The following is a 17,473-nucleotide window of genomic DNA, read 5'->3' on the forward strand; positions in this document are numbered from 1 at the left end:
ATCTCCAAGAATGTATTTGCTGCTGTTGTGTTCATGGTTTGTGTACATATTCTCCATCACAGAGAAAGAGACTGTGTAAGATTGTGGATAAGCATCAGGGCCTTGGTGAGACCACCTGTAGAGTATTGTGTGCAATTTTGGTCTCCTTATTTGAGGAAGGATGTTCTGGCTATGGAGGGAGTGCATCAAAGGTTTACCAGACTGATTCCTGGAATGACAGGACTGACATATGAAGAGAGACCAGATTAGTTAAGACTATATTTACTGGAATTCAGAAGAATGAGGAGGAATCTCATAGAAACTTACAAAATTCCAACAGGACTATTCAGAGTAGTCAGGAAGGATGCTCTTAATGATAGGGGAGTTGAGAGCCAACGGTTACTGTCTAAGGAAATGGGCAGGTCGTTTAGGTCTGAGATGACAAATTTCTCCACCCAGTGATGACAAGCCTGCAGAATTCTCTACCATAGAAAGTGGATGAAGCCAAAATACTGAATGTTTTCAAGAAAGAACTAAATATAGTTCTCAGATCTAATGGGATAAAAAAAATGGGAAAAAAGTTGGAACAAGGCATTAAGTTGGATAATCAGTCATGACCATATTGAATGGCAGAGCATGCTTAAAGGGCTGAATATCCTACTCCTGCTCCGGTTTTCTATGTCTCTATATTAATTGTTCAAAATTGTGCTATGTCCATCAAGATGCATTATGGTTTGGATTACAACATTGTAATGATGGAGCAGAGTAGTGGCAGAGAAGGAAAGGGAAGGAAGCTAATCCTGCACTTCAGATGTCTTCTCCTGGGACATCTGCACAAAGATTGAGCTTTGAAGCATTCTGGTCCGTCACATGAAAATCCATGGCAGACTCTTTTAACCCTGAATGACATCATTTTTGATTCAAGGGATGGCTATCTCTGACCAGAATAGAATCCCTACAACCAAACAAGTCTGTACTAACTCCTCAGAGAGCACCCTACCCAAACTCACCCCATAAAACCTCCACATCTTTGGACTGTGGGAGGAAACCCATATAAACAGAGGGAGAAACATGCAAACTCCAAACAGACAGTTGCTCAAGACAGGAATTGAACCCAGGACCCTGGCACTGTGAGGCAGCAGTGCTGACCACTGAGCCAACATACTGTGATACTGGGTGGGATGAGATTTTTATATGATCTTTTATGCCAGCATAAAACATCATGGAATTTCCATATTGAACTTAATTGGTGCTAAACTATGTGGTCTTTTGTGTAGATTATTGCATCAAAGAACCAACACAACCAAAGGGATACACTTCCCTGGTTATGTTTAAGGTGGCCTGGTCCCTTCATTGTCACAGTCTAATCCTGACAACAAATTAAAACCTGAAGTCCCGATTTAATTGCTGTTTATGTGACGGAAGATTGTAAATTGGAACCAGTTTTGTAAACTTCTAGTTTCAAATAAAAATAATTTTAAGAAGTTAGTAGTTCCCCCTGCCCCAAAAAAAGTATTTGAGGTGTGTTGGTTTCCTGCCAGAACTTGGTGAAATAGATATTGTGATTAAGACAGGTAGGGAACACTGAATTATATACTTCACTTTTTAGGTCATGCTTGGGCCTTAGGTGGATATAATTCTATAGCTGTTTGGTATAAATGTCAGATTTAGTCTCTGGGGGAGTAAAATACAAGCAGCTTAATTATAGTTCGTGTCTGTTTAGTGGAGTCTCGGCACAGTGATTGTTGCTGCGATACTTATGTAGAGCCTTCCCGATGCAGTGCGTCCTGTTCCAGTTTTACCGGTTCCTAAGCAACTGAGATTCCACAACAGCTTTTTTCAGATTTTCTTTTCACTCACCGGCTCACTCTGCTGCTCAAAGTCTGTAAACAAACCCGTTCTTTCTGGCAATAGAGGAAATAATTTTTCTTTAGTGCTGTTCTTGTAACTGGCTTCTTTCCAATTAGATGCAGTGTTTATATTGTGATATTTTCCAAGTTTCAAAGGCAGTGCAGGAGTGAGTGCACAGAGCGAGAGAGTTGGTTACAGTCTTTTAGTGAACCCATTCTGCAGGCTTGTCTTTGATTTCTACCATCCTTAGCGAGCAATGTCAGAGGATGAGAAAGCGGCGGGCGAAAAGGTCCATCCCCCACCGAATGCAACAGGGGAGAACGAGTTGAATAAACCGTCTTCACCCAAGCCTGACATTGAACTGTCACCTCCGCTCATCTCCATTAGCCATACTGATGTTAAAGGTGAGTCCAGCATTATTATCGACTGTTAGTGGTGACTGGGACAACAGAATGTCGAACTTTACTGTCACTTCAACAAATAAACTTGCTCAAAATAGTCTAACAGTGTCTTCTTACTCAGTGCCTCAAGACCAAGGATAACTCTAGAGTTGTGGGTCATGAGGTGACTAGGCAGTCCAATGCCTAGTCTCTCCATTCCCGAGGGTCCCAGCCTCATTCCTGATGAAGGGCTTTTGCCCCGAAACGTCAATTTTCCTGCACCTCCGATGCTGCCTGACCTACTGTGCTTTTCCAGCACCACTTTAACCTTGGCTCTAATTTCCAGCATCTACAGTACCCACTTCTGCCAAGCCCAATCCTGGATCCACTGGTGGGGCAGATGGTGTTTGAGGGGGTGGGTGGGATATGGATTTTCACACATTCCTGAAGGGTGTTTGGCCTTCAATAATGCCTGTTGGAGATATTGGACCTAGTGGGCATCTTTACTGAGACTTTTTTCTCCACTTAGGGGATTACCTTGGGCTAAAGAATCCTATAAGTTGGTGGGGATATTGTATCTTTTTTTTCAGAGCAGCTTTAAGCATGTCCTTGAAGCACTTTCCCTTCCTTTCTGGTAACCACTAGTTGTGAAGAAACCTGGACTAGAGACCTGGGTTTGAAGGCCTTCAAATGCACTGATGATACAGCCCACCCAATACAAAGCTTGACAGTAACCAATGTCTCCAAACTGGAAATGTTGGTCTGAGAGAGGACACTGTTACTGGAGTGTCCATCCTGACAGTGGATTTTTAGGATTTTGTGGAGTCATTGTTCCTGATATTTATTGAGGGATTTGAGACATCTGCTGCATAATGCCCATGTCCCGATACATACAGAAGGACAGGTCATACTACTGTTCTGTAGGCTTGTAGTTTGATGCCAAATGTAAAGGGAATCGATATGTTGGAGATCCAAACAGACCATTTTGGTTATGGTGATGTGTAATGAGGCAGATTTAACAAATTAAGTTAGAGTAAAAGATCCCTGAGGAAACAGCAATCATAACATGCAGACTTTAACATTCAATTTGAAAGGGAAGGACTTGAGTTGGAAACAACTGCGCTCAGCTTAAACAAAAGAACCAGGGCAGAGCTGGGAAAGGACTGGGAAAGGAGTCTGGCAGCACAGGACGGCCCGTGGCTCAGTGGTTAGCACTGCTACCGTGCAGCGCCAGGGATCTGAGTTTGATTCCCACCTCGGGCACGTTCTCCCTGTGTCTTTGTAGGTTTCCTCTGGGTGCTCTGGTTTCCTCCCACAATCCAAAAAATACAGGCCACGTGAATTGATTATGCTAAATTGCCCATAGTGTTAGTCGGGGTAAATATAGGCAAGGGGACTTGTTGGGCCAAATGGCCTGTTTCCATACAGTAGGGAATCTAATCTAAAAAAAGATCAAGTGGACACAAATTTGGCAGATGGAACATAATATGGGGAGATGTGAGATTATGCACTTTGGCAGGAAGATTAAAATTATATTTCCTACAGTGTGGAAACAGGCCCTTCAGCCCAACAAGTCCACACTGACCCATTTCCTGCTGACTAGTGCACCTAACATTATCAACAATTTAGCATGGCCAATTCACCTAACCTGCACATCTTTGGACTTGTGGGAGGAAACCAGAGCACCTGGAGAAAACCCTTGCATACATAGGGAGAATGTGCACACTCCGCACAGACAGCCGCCCAAAGCTGGAACCAAACCTGTGTCCCAAGTGCTCTGAGGCAGCAGTGCTAACCGCTGACACACCGTGCCACCCCTGGATTTAAAGAGGCAGATTTTCATTACTGGAAAAAGACTGCAGAAAGCACAGAGAGATTGGGAGTCTTGTGCATAAATCACAAAAATCTAGCATGCAAATTCAGCAAGTACTAGGATAAATTGAATGTTTGCATTTATTTCAAAGGGAATGGAATATAAAAATAAGCAAGTTATGTTAAAACTATACAAGGCATTGGGTCAGACTACAGCTGGAATATTGTGAATAGTTTTGAGCCTCTTTATCTAAGGCAACATATTCTGGCATTGGAGAAAGTCTAGAAAAGATTTACTAAGCTGCTATGGAGGGACTGTTACATGAGGAAAGGTTGAATAGGTTGGCCCTATACTCATTAGAGTTAGAAGAATGACAGGTGATCTTATTGAAACATATAAGATTCTGAGAGGGCTGAATAGGGTAATGTGGAAAGTTTATTTGCCTTGTGGGAGAGTCTGCTGCCAGAGGGAATAATCTCAGAAAAGGACTCATCTTGAGAAGATAGAGATGACAAAGAGTTTCTTCTCTTTTTCGTCGGGGCTTTTGAATATTTAGTATGTTCCAGGCTGAAATAGTCAGATTTTTAGTTGGTAAAGGAATCAAGGGTAATGAGGAAAAGACTGGAAATTGGTCTTGAGGATCACTAGATCAACCATTATTTCATTGAATGGTAGAGCTGACCTGATGGGCTGAATGGCCTACTTCTGCTTGTACGTCTCAGAGTCTTATGGCTTTCTTGCTTATTGATAAAACCAAGTGCAAGTTTTGTTTATCTTAGATATTGGTCATAGTCTGGTATTAACCATTTTCGAGATTAAGTTGGCGACCTGCTAGCTCTGTGGTTAGCATTGCTACCTCACAGCACCAGGAACCCAGGTTTGAATCAAGCCTTCAGTGAGTGTCTCTGTGGTGTTTATACATTCTCACTGTGTCTGTGTGGGTTCCTCTGGGTGCTACCATTTTCTCCCACAGGCCAAAGATGTGCAGGTTAAATGGATTGACCATGCTAAATTTGTCTGTAGTGATCAGGGATATAGAGGGTTGGTGCGGACTGTAGAGACTTTATGACATTTCATAATTGTGATAAGTTATAAGTCCTAGTGGTCATAGTAGTCTGGCTGTCAGCTCAGAAATGTTCTCTAGGACTCATAACAGCACACAAACCAACAGCCACTCTCAGACAACTCACCAGGACAAAGGACCCGATACCCAGCATGAGCAAAACCAACCATGCAAGGACTGCACAAAATACTACATAGGACAAACAGGAAGACAGCTAACGATCCGTATCCATGAACACCAACTAGCCACGAAACGACACGACCAGCTATCCTGAGTAGCCACACTTGCAGATGACAAGCAACATGAGTTTGATTGGGACAACACTACTATTATAGGACAAGCCAAACAGAGAACAGCCAGGGAATTCCTAGAGGCATGGCACTCATCCACATATTCTATCAACAAACACATTGACCTGAACCCAATATACCGGCTACTGCAGCAGACAGCTGGAACTGACAACTGGAAGCAGCAGAGACAAAGCACTATAAATGCTGGAGGAAACATCACAGGAGCGCTTCACAGGAGGCTCCCAAGCACTGAGGATGTCACCTAGACAGGGGACGAAACGTCTGCAACACAAATTCCCAGCTCGGCGATCAGAACCACAACAACAGAGTTATATCCTTGCAAGAAATGTGAAATTCAAGTGGAAATCGATGCTGGCCAAAAAATAAAGAGAAAGAAGAAAATAAATAATGGAATAGTCAACGTGCCAAACCCATAGTTGCTGTAATTTACATCAGAATTGTTTCTGAGTGTCATGTGATCAAGGTATTATTACTTCGTTTAGACTATCACAGAATGTTTGATAATTTATTGCAAGGTGTTTATGGTGTAATACATAGGGTAAATAAAGTGGAAACCAGTAGATATAATGTACATGGATTTCCAGTAGGCATTGGACAAGGTGTTACACAAAAAGTGAAATTGCAAGATAAGGTCTCATGGATTTCGGGGTATTATTAACAAAGATAGAGAATTAGTTAAATGATTAGAAGCAAAGAGTTGACGTAAAAGGGACATTTTCAAGTTGTGAGTTAGTAAGTCATGGAGCATTGGAAGGAATAATGCTGGGGCCTCAGCGAGTTAAAATCTATGTTAACTACTAAGATAAAGAGACAGTGAGTAATATCTCCACATTTGCTGATGACACAAGGCTAGGTAGAATCGGATGCTGTGAGAGTACACAAAGAGGCTGCGAAGATATATGGACAGGTTAAGTGAGTAGGAATGAAGAAGGCACCTGCCATATAATTTGAAGAAGGATAAGGTTGCCTCACTTAGAGTCATAGTCATAGAGATGTACTGCATGGAAACAGATCCTTCAGTCCAACCGGTCCATGCCGACCAGATATCCCAACCCAGTCTAGTCCCACCTGCCAGCACCCGGCCCATATCCCTCCAAACCCTTCCTATTCATATACCCATCTAAATGCCTCTTAAATGTTGCAATTGTACCAGCCTCCACCACATCCTCTGGCAGCTCATTCCATACATGTACCACCCTCTGTGTGAAACAGTTGCCCTGTAGGTCTCTTATATATCTTTCCCCTCTCATCCTAAACCTATGTCCTCTAGTTCTGGACTCCTCAACCCCAGGGAAAAGACTTTGCCAATTTACCCTATCCATGCCCCTCATAGTTTTGCAAAGGTCACCCCTCAGCCTCCGACACTCCAGGGAAAACAGCCCCAGCCTGTTCAGCCTCTCCCTATAGCTCAAATCCTCCAAATCCGACAAAATCCTTATAAATCTTTTCTGAACCCATTCAAGTTTCACAACATTTTTCCCAATATGAAGGAGACCAGAATTGCACACAATATTTCAATAGTGGCTAAACCAATGTCCTGTACAGCCGCAACATGACCTCCCAACTCCTGTACTCAATACTCCGACCAATAAAAGAAAGCATACCAAATACCTTCTTCACTATCCTATCTACGTGTGACTCCACTTTCAAGGAGCTATGAACCTGCACTCCAAGGTCTCTTTGTTCAGCAACACTCCCTAGGATCTTACCATTAAGTGTATAAGTCCTGCTAAGATTTGCTTCCCCAAAATGTAGCGCCTCACATTTATCTGAATTAAATTCCATCTGCCACTTCCCAGCCCATTGTTAGTCACAAGAATATAGAAATTATATTTTTTTAAGGGCACAAAGCTTGTGCACATTGATGTTTAGACAGATTTATGTGTGTTCAGAAAGTTAGTGTGCAGGTATAACTAGCAGTTCGGAGCATAATTGGCACGTGAGTTTTCATAACAAATGGACTGGAGTATCAGCATAGACATTTTATTACATTTGTACAGGGCTTTGGAGAGATTACACCTGGAATACTGCAGGCAGTATTGGTTGCAGTTATGAAATGGTTGAATTATGATTTGAGGTTGAGAAAATTGGGCCTATATGTTTTGAAGTTCAGAAAAATGAAGAATGTTCTCATTGAAATATAAATAATTCAAGATGAACTTGACAGGGTAGATACAGAGGATTGTTCCTGAGTGCTCGAGAACACATGAAAATAATATCAAGGCAATGGGCCAATCATTTCAGGATGAGATAGGGAGAAATTTATTCACTCAGTGTGATGTGAATTGTTTTAATTTGCTATGCCAAAAGGATCCAGATGCTTCATCATTGACTATATTTAAGATTGAAATAAACGGATTGGTCGCTCAGTGAATCGAGGGATATAGGGCATGGGTGGGAAAGTGGGTCTGAAGCCCAAAACCAGCCAGAATTATACAGAACCACAAAGCAGCAGGAATAGAGTATATTCCTGCTCACATTTTGTGTGTTTTTTTTGTTGAAGCTCTCTGATTCCAATGTTACAATCCCACTGGATACGAATAATGTAAGAAAAATGAACTTCCAGTGACTGATTGAGAGAATCGCACAACACAATTACAGGTTCTCAGACTTTTACTGGAAGAAGTACATAAAATTCTACTCACTGTGTTTGAATACATTTTTCTCAACCAAGTCTACATAATGAGGCTTGGTCAACATCAATAACTCCTTTGGGATACCTGAAGCCCAGCTTGATTGTTAGCTCTCGTTGCCTGATCTCTGCTATCAATTTCACAATGTTTATTTACACAAAATTAAGTGTTTTCATGTGCTTACAATTCCAGGTATTGAAACTTAAAGAGGCCCTTAATGTTTGGCATATTGGAAAGTTGCCAAAAAAAATGCTTTGTAAAACCTTTTTTTACATATCCAACTGTCACTGTAGGGATTATTGCTTTTACATAAAGTATAGTGGGTGAACCAAGGTGGAAGTGCTAAAGCTTGGAAAAGGGGGGGAAGATGGTGGGGTAGGAATGATGTCATGTGATTTGGTTAGAAAGGCATGTTTTATGGGCCATGGGGATATGAATGGAGGGAAATAGCCTGGCATGGGATTTAATTTGATTTATTTATTGTCATGTGTGCCTAAGTACAATGAAAAGCTTTGTGTGCAAGCAATACAGGCAGACCATAGTTAACAGGAACGTACAGATCATAGAGTGAAAAAAATACTTAGATAGAGGCATACAGCTTACATCAAACATGGTGGCACTAGGCAAGATCAACATTAGCAAGATCAGCAGTATTTGAAATTAGAGAGTTCATTCATTAGTCTAATAATGGCTGGGAAGAAGCTGTCTCTGAACCTGCTTGCCTGCTTGTGCATGTGTTCAGGCTTCTGTATCTTCTGCTTGATGGGAGAGGTTCTAGGAGAACATGGGTCTTTGATGCAGTTGGCAGCCTTTCCGCAAGAACGAACCTTGTACATGGAGTCCATGGATTGAAGGTTGGCTTCCGTGATGGTCTGAGCTGTGCGTACAACCTCCTGTAGTTTCTTACGGTTCTGGGCAGAGCAGTTGCCATGCCAGGCCATTATGGACATGGACAGAATGCTTTCAATGGTGCATCTGTAAAAGTTGGTGAGGGTCCTTATGGACATACCAAATTTCCTGAGCTGCCTGAGGAAGAAGAGGCATTGTTGTTTATCATCACTCTTCGGAACTTAATGCTGTCCACCCTCTCAAGCTGAGCTCCATTGATGTAGATGGGGCCATGTTCTCCTTCTTTCTGATGTCAATGATCATCAGTTCTTTAGTTTTGCTGAGATTAAGAGAGAGGTTGTTCTCATTGCACCACGTCACCAAGTCCTCTACCTGCTTTCTGTATTTGGACTTGTCATTATTTGATATCTATCCTACCACAGTGGTGTTGTCAGCAAATTTGTAGATGTCATTCATTCAGAATTGGACAACACAGTTGTAGGTGTACAGGGAGTTCAGTAAGGGGTTGAGGACGTTTCTTTGGGGGGGTTGAGTGTTATCATGGAGGAGGTGCAGTTGTCTATTTTCATTGATTGCGGTCTGTGAGTCAGAAAGCTAAGGATCTATTTGCAGAGAGTGGAGCTGAGACCAAGGTTTCGGACTTTTAAAATCAGTTTGGAAGGGATAATGGTGTTGGAGGTGGAGCTGTAGTCAATAGCAGAATTCTGATGTAAGTGTCCTTATTGTCTAGATGTCCCAGGGAGTGCAGGGCCAGGGAAATGGGTCTCTGCTGTGGACCTGTTACATCAGTAGGCAAATTAGAACATAGAACATAGAAAAATACAGCGCAGTACAGGCCCTTTGGCTCTCGATGTTGCACTGATCCAAGCCCACCTAACCTACACTAGCCCACTATCCTCCGTATGCCTATCCAATGCCCGTTTAAATGCCCATAAAGAGGGAGAGTCCACCACTGCTACTGGCAGGGCATTCCATGAACTCACAACTCGCTGAGTAAAGAATCTACCCCTAACATCCTATACCTACCACCCCTTAATTTAAAGCTATGCCCCCTCGTAATAGCTGACTCCATACATGGAAAAAGGTTCTTATGGTCAACCCTATCTAAACCCCTAATCATCTTGTACACCTCTATCAAGTCACCCCTAAACCTTATTTTCTCCAATGAAAACAGCCCCAAGTGCCTCAGCCTTTCCTCATACGATCTTCCTACCATACCAGGCAACATCCTGGTAAACCTCCTCTGCACCTGTTCCAGTGCCTCCGCATCCTTCCAATAGTATGGTGACCAAAACTACACACAATACAACAGATGCGGCCGCACCAGAGTCTTATATAACTGTAACATTACCTCAGGCCTCCGGAACTCAATTCCTCTACCAATAAAAGCCAGTATGCCATATGCCTTCTTCACAGCACTATTTACCTGGGTGGCAACTTTCAGAGATCTGTGTACATGGACACCAAGATCCCTCTGCTCATCCACACTACCAAGTATCCCACCATTAGCCCAGTACCCCATCTTCTTGTTACTCTTACCAAAGTGAATCACTTCACATTACCTACATTGAACTCCATTTGCCACCTTTCTGCCCAGCTCTGCAGCTTATCTATATCCCGCTGTAACCTGTCAAATCCTTCCTCACTGTCAACAACTCTACCAACTTTCGTATCATCCGCAAACTTGCTCACCCAACCTTCTAGCCCCTCCTCCAGGTCATTTATAAAAATGACAAACAGCAATGGTCCCAAAACAGATCCTTGCGGAACACCGCTAGTTACTGCACTCCAAGATGAACCTTTACCATCAACTACTACCCTCTGTCTTCTTCCAGCCAGCCAATTCCTAATCCAAACCTCCAACTCACCCTCAATGCCATACCTCCGTATTTTTTGCAGTAGCCTACCATGGGGAACCTTATCAAACGCCTTACTAAAATCCATATACACCACATCTACTGCTTTACCCTCGTCCACCTCCTTAGTCACCTTCTCAAAGAATTCAATAAGGTTTGTGAGACACAACCTGCCCTTCACAAAACCATGCTGACTATCCTTGATCACATTATTCCTATCCAGATGTTCATAAATCCTATCCCTTACAATTCTCTCTAAGACTTTTCCCACAACCGAAGTGAGACTCACTGGCCTATAGTTACTAGGGTTATCCTTACTCCCCTTCTTGAACAAGGTAATCACATTTGCTATCCCCCAGTCTTCTGGCACTATTCCTGTAGACAACGAGGACATAAAAATCAAGGCCAATGGCTCTGCAATCTCCTCCCTTGCTTCCCAGAGAATCCTATGATAAATGACATCAGGCCCAGGGGACTTATCTATTTTCACCCTTTCCAGAATTTCCAACACCTCCTCCCTACATACCTCAAAGCCATCCATTCTAATTAATTGTGACTCAATATTTACATCAGCAACAATGTCCTGTTCCTGAGTGAATACTGACGAAAAGTATTCATTCAGTGTCTCCTCAATCTCTTCAGCCTCCACACGCAACTTCCCACTACTATCCTTGACTGGACCTATTCCTACCCTAGTCATTCTTTTATTCCTGAATTCCTACCCTAGTCATTCTTTTATTTCTGATTAGAGTATCAAGGCAGGTTGGGATGCTGGAGTTGATGTAGGCCATGACCAGCCTCTCAAAGTTCGGATCTATTATAGACCATGGGGATGTGGGTGAATGTCATAGCATGGAATGGGGTGGGGGCATGATGAGGGCATTTTGAATTTAATTTTCAAAAGGCACCCTTATGCAGACATTTGTTTACAACACATTTAAGGTGTAAAGTACCACAATTCTTTTAAAAAGCTGACCTGACTCCGTGAAAATGAAAGGAATAGGCCATGCCTATGTTTGCAATGGAATTTTTTGAAATGGTCAGGGTGGAAGAACTGGGTGAGTATTTGGAACCAATCTGCTCCTTTGGTGAAAGTCAGAAAGCCTGGTAATGGAGTCAGGATTGCCAGAGTCAGCACAATTTACCATTTTAAAACACTTCTGAGTCATCCTGACTTCATGAGCATCCAGTCTTTGTGTTTATGCAGCTAGGTCAGCTTCCTTTTCCTTTGTCTCGAGGTTTTAATGTTTAGGAACCTTACTATTAATAAGTACTGATTTGAGTTTCTCTGTCAATAATAAGCAGTTCACACAGAATTGTCTCCAACAGATTTTGTACAAGGTCATATTCCTCTGTCCAAGATACTTTATTTTACCTTGAATTAAAGGGCACGGTTTAAAACATAACCTTCTTCTTATAAAGTCCAGCTTTCATATCATAAACATCAAAACACTAGCCAGGCAAGGGAACACAATGGATAGACACTAAAGAAAAATACAAAGGTGATCACTTAACATTTGTTGCATGGCATGTTAAAATATAAATTTGACTGAGAATGTTTAACTTGTATTGTGGCCAAAGGGACTCTGTGATGTTTAGTATCAGAGGAAAAGTAAAGTATGGGGCTGTAGTTGAATAGGGAATTGGACATGCCTTCTCTGATATTACAGTTGGCTTAGTTGTTCACAAGATACATGTTTGATAGCAGATGGTTTGTGATAAATGTTTGAAGTTCAACAGCATGTATCACATCACTCAGTATGCTTAACAACTTGAAAGAACTCTCAAAATTACCAAGACTTATACAATCACAGCAAAAAGTAACAGCAGCCTGAAAGTAGTTGATGATACCTTCAATAACACTGTTGAGATATCCTTCCCGCTGACAAGTGCATGTTCATCTGAGGTTGTTTAAAGAATGGCTGAGAGGTTCTGCTCCAAAGTAACGATTTTGGTGGGCGGACTGATTACCATTGTGATACTGGATTAGTGGTGCTGGAAGAGCACAGCAGTTCAGGCAGCATCCAACGAGCAGCGAAATCAACGTTTCGGGCAAAAGCCCTTCATCAGGAATGATGAAGGGCTTTTGCCCGAAACGTTGATTTTGCTGCTCGTTGGATGCTGCCTGAACTGCTGTGCTCTTTCAGCACCACTAATCCAGTATTTGATTTTCAGCATCTGCAGTCATTGTTTTTACCTTGATTACCATTGTGACCTGACTGTTTGCATTGTTCCAGTAGACTTTCCTAACATCCTCACTAAATGGCATCTAACATTGCTTGCTGCAGATGAGTGTGCATGTTGTGGATGCCTTTGGTGCCATAATTATAGTTGTAGTGAAAAAAGCATGGTGCAAGGAACTGAAATTTCTGGTGTTAGAGCTTGATGTTACTAATTAAGAAAAATTATTTTTAACCAAAATTTAGCTGGCGAGTCAAACCGACACAGGCGTGTGGGCACTAATAAATGGAAAAATTCAAGACTGGGACATTCCAACACAGCACCATCTCCAAGTGCATCTGTCTCAGTAAGTAGTTCATGCTCACTATAAGTTTCAAGGCTTTTTCAATATTTTTAGTCTAACAAAATCACTGAATTATCTAAGGTCATTCTTTTGCATTGTATTTGTGTGGTTGTTTATCATCCTCCCCATTCTTTTTATCATTACACAGGAAACCCAATTAATTAGATATAAGAATAAGTAGTGTACAATGTGGTAAATTTGGCTTTTGAAACTCCTTGCAATTGTGCTTCATTTATCAGAATTAATTCCACTGTTAAGAACAAACAGGTTAACAAGCTAAGTTCAGTCATAGTAAACTATCCATTTCATTTGGTACAAATCAATTGTCAAGAAGGATTCAGATATCTTTTAACCAAACAAAGTCATGCCAGTTCTTTGTCGTGAAAATCTGAAAATCAGTTTTGCAAATATTGGTATTTGCATTACTGATGCTTTAGTAATGCATTTCCTTAACTGCTTTTGTAAAGGGCTGAACAGTATCTGTTAACCCTGATGAAGGAGCAGCACTGATGAAGGAAAGGCACAAAAATGGTTAAGACTAAAATTGGGCCCTTGAAGACAGAAACAGGGGAATATATTACGGGGAACAAAGAAATGGCAGAAGAATTGAATTGTTACTTCAGATCTGTGTTCACTTAAATATATAGCTTAAAAATATGGGGTAGACCATTTAGGACAGAGATGAGGAGAAACTTCTTCACCCAGAGAGTGGTGGCTGTGTGGAATGCTCTGCCCCAGTGGGCAGTGGAGGCCCAGTCTCTGGATTCATTTAAGAGAGAGTTGGATAGAGCTCTCAAGGGTAGTGGAATCAAGGGTTATGGAGATAAGACAGGAACAGGATACTGATTAAGGATGATCAGCCATGATCATATTGAGTGGTGGTGCAGGCTCGAAGAGCAGAATGGCCTACTCCTGCACCTATTGTCTATTGTCACTCAGAAAGCTTGTACTTCCAAATAAACCTGTTGGACTATAACCCAGTGTTATGTGATTTTTAACAGTAACCGTTAAGCTAATAGTATGAAGAATGCCACACAAACATGGCAAACATTCATATATTAATTTTGGCATTTGTAATTTCTAATCAAAAGTTACTCAAGGTATTTTTCCTTAATACTAGACACAAGGTAGAAAGACTATTCTTATTTCCAATGAGGCCAAAAAGGAATTGCTAAAACAAGCAAAAGCAGCTAAGGAAGAACGAAAATCCCAAATGGATTCACGGCATGGCTACCTGATATCTAAACTAGCAGATGGAACAGGTCTGGAAGAATCAGCTGTGCAGGACTTTATTATTGCAGATGAAAAGGTATGACTTGGTATTTTAATATGTATTCAATAGTTCCTGTAACAAACAAGGCAAAAAGGTGAATTGAATTATTTTGTGGTCCTCCTCTTCTGTCTGCAACAGCTGCTTTTTCAATAATCTTTTGGCTACTTTATTTCTTTTTCCTTTTGAAATAGACCATGTTATGTTTCCCTCCCAAAAATGCACGTGAATTCCAACTTTCAAATGACCTGCAACAAATTTTCTTAAGGGATAGAACAAGAAGATGGTTTGCTCAAGCATTCAAACCTGGAAGATAAATTTTTGCAACTCATACACACCTACAGAAGTATACAAGAAAGAAAAAAAGGAGAAGAAAAAAAGAATTTACTGTTATAAATAATAAACAGAAGGAGTATTAATGAGCATAATCAAAATGCTGTAAGTCAATGTCCAATGAAGGGTTTTGCAGTTAGCTCCTCTGGCAGAATTCCTCTTCCATAGGAGCTCAGATGTAGATGGGTGTGGTTGCAAGTGCAGCAAAATGATTCTTGTAGACTAGTTCATTTTTCAGGTGAAATTCAGGGTTATTCCAAGGGATCAGGTTTCAAGAGAGGTTGAGACTTGAGGCAGGCTTTAGCATTTGTTTTCACTCATAGAATGTGGACAACACTGTGAGCCCGTGTTTGTTGCCCATCCCGAATTGCCCTTGGTAAGGTAGTGGTAAGCTACATCTTGAACCACTACAGTCTGTCTGAAGAAGGTATACTCACCATGTCATTAGGGAGGAATTTCCAAGATTTTGACCTGGCTGACCCTTGAGCTGCTTTTTTTCTCTTTTGTTTAAAAAACAGCCTCTGTATAATAATCACAGAGTTGCTAATTGTGGAAAATTTGCCCTATTAAGGATAAACTCTCAATGCCCAGCACCCACCACACACCACCCCCCACCAGAATTTTACTGGCAGCAGGAGGAACTGTTGACACCATGTGGGAAATTTCCATGTAAACTCTATTGGCCTCGCAGCAATTTTCTGAGGACAATTGTTACGTCGGTGCAGCGAACCCTTCTGTTAATTAAACCAAACACCCAGAAAAGCTCACCTTGCCTCATCATCTGTTAAAATATGAGAGACAGTCAATTCCTAAATTCCACTATTTAAAGAAAAAAATATCAATTTATTCTTTAACTCTAAAAATGCATGTTAAACAATAACTATTTACATCTCTAAGCCTCCTTTCTCTTAAATGTTTGTTATCTGCCTCCAACTCTATAACAATGTACTGTTCCAATAAAAATCCGCCTTAAAATTACATGAACTTCTTCTTTCGGCTGAAGATCTCCCTGGGTCATCTTCTGTCATTTACTGCAAAGATGTTTCATATAAAAAAAGTACCTTTGATAGAGAGTGTTTTAAATGGCAGTCTCTTGATGGCAGTTTACTCTCTCGATGGTAATTACTTTGTCGAACTTTCAAACTGCCTGGCTCTTTTATCCCCCAAAATTGGATCATCTCATTGGTTCAATGTCAGCAAAACAATAAATTCAAAATTGATTGAGTTTTAGTATCCTGGAGCATAATTTAAACTGATTGGTTAAATTCAAATTGTTGTCAAAATAGCAACCAACTCATCTGTTTCACAGCCAAATGTTACATATTTTCAATTTTCCAGCACACTCTGAGACTGCTGGCTAGTCATCACAGGTGTTTGTCAGCTCTCAGTTCAGAATGTTCACCTTCTCTTAAAGGTACAGTACATGCCTTCAACATCATAACACAACGGAGCCCAGTAGTGACAATGGTCAACCCCATGTTAATGGCATTGACTTTAGAAAGTCCTGTACTTTCTATTGTCAAGAATGTGCTTGCCTGACTCTGGCATACTTAAAACAATCTTCCACAGGTCATTTGATAATATAGAAGTTGAGTATTATTGAAAAATACACATTTTATTAAAGCTCTGCATCTTACATTAATCAGGAAATTTCACAAAAAATACAAATGATAAAGGTATTCAAGATCATGATGGATCTGGGTACAATAAAAAGAGAGTGAAACTGTTCCCATTAGTGGAAGGATTGAGAACCACAGGGACCAAACCTAAGGTAATTGGCAAAAGATGCAACAGTGACATGAGGAAAAATCTTTTCATGCAACTAGTGATTAGGAACATGCTATCTGAGAGTGTGGTGGATGTAGGATGAATTGATGCTTTCAAATGGACAGGGGAGTTGTGCTCTGAGATGTTGCTGATTGATGAATGGTTAGAGGAGCAAGTAACAAACTGTCGCCAGGTTACCACTCTGATTTTCATTTCATGTCATCTAGTTTCTAGGTCTATGTGGGAAATCTTTTTCAAAGCCAGTGATGAGCCATGTCACTTTGTTGATGACTACACTATCCAGGCTCTTATGTGTAAGAGAAAGGCATTTTATTTACAGAAATTAGTTTATGTAGCTCAGACCAAGTCACTGTAACTCTAGGTATGACTATTTAGTGCTGGTCTACCTTATGCAGTACATTACACTCTCATTTCTCAAAGTGTTTATTGTAACCTATTATATTTTCAGAGAACAGTTAGTTTTATTGTACTTCTGCAGAAGCTGACAGTATTATTATATTTGTCTACGCAGTATACTTCTCAATAATGAGCAAACATTTATTTTGTATGCCCAACCATCAGCATTTTTCATAATTAAACCTTCCTTTCCAGTTTCACATGATTGAAGAGTTCTTCGCACCAAATGGATCTAAAAAATTACTATTTTTCTACCAAGATACAGTGACAGTAAGTGTTTATTGCTTGAATTAAAAATATTTAGACACATTCATTAACAAGGCTTTAATTAAATGCATTCTGTTACAAATCATTGTAACAGTGAATGGGCCACTGCTCTGCTTGAATTCAAAGTTCTAGCTAATGCTGAAACCTAAAATCTAAAGCC

The 17,473-nt window shown here is 40.9% G+C and overlaps 1 protein-coding gene across 1 annotated transcript in view; it reads left to right on the forward strand.

Moving 5' to 3' along the window:
* The window catches only part of dnah5l (dynein, axonemal, heavy chain 5 like), a 367,508-nt gene that overhangs the window by 7,161 nt on the left and 342,874 nt on the right, over positions 1-17,473 (forward strand). The window contains exons 2-5 of the mRNA XM_072575753.1: positions 2,081-2,234; positions 13,162-13,262; positions 14,380-14,568; positions 17,242-17,316. Of these exons, the coding sequence (XP_072431854.1) occupies positions 2,087-2,234; positions 13,162-13,262; positions 14,380-14,568; positions 17,242-17,316 (513 nt within the window). The 5' untranslated portion in view covers positions 2,081-2,086. The remainder of the gene's footprint in view (positions 1-2,080; positions 2,235-13,161; positions 13,263-14,379; positions 14,569-17,241; positions 17,317-17,473) is intronic.

This window comes from Chiloscyllium punctatum, chromosome 8 (assembly GCF_047496795.1).
Source record: "Chiloscyllium punctatum isolate Juve2018m chromosome 8, sChiPun1.3, whole genome shotgun sequence".
NCBI classification, from domain to species: Eukaryota; Metazoa; Chordata; class Chondrichthyes; order Orectolobiformes; family Hemiscylliidae; genus Chiloscyllium; species Chiloscyllium punctatum.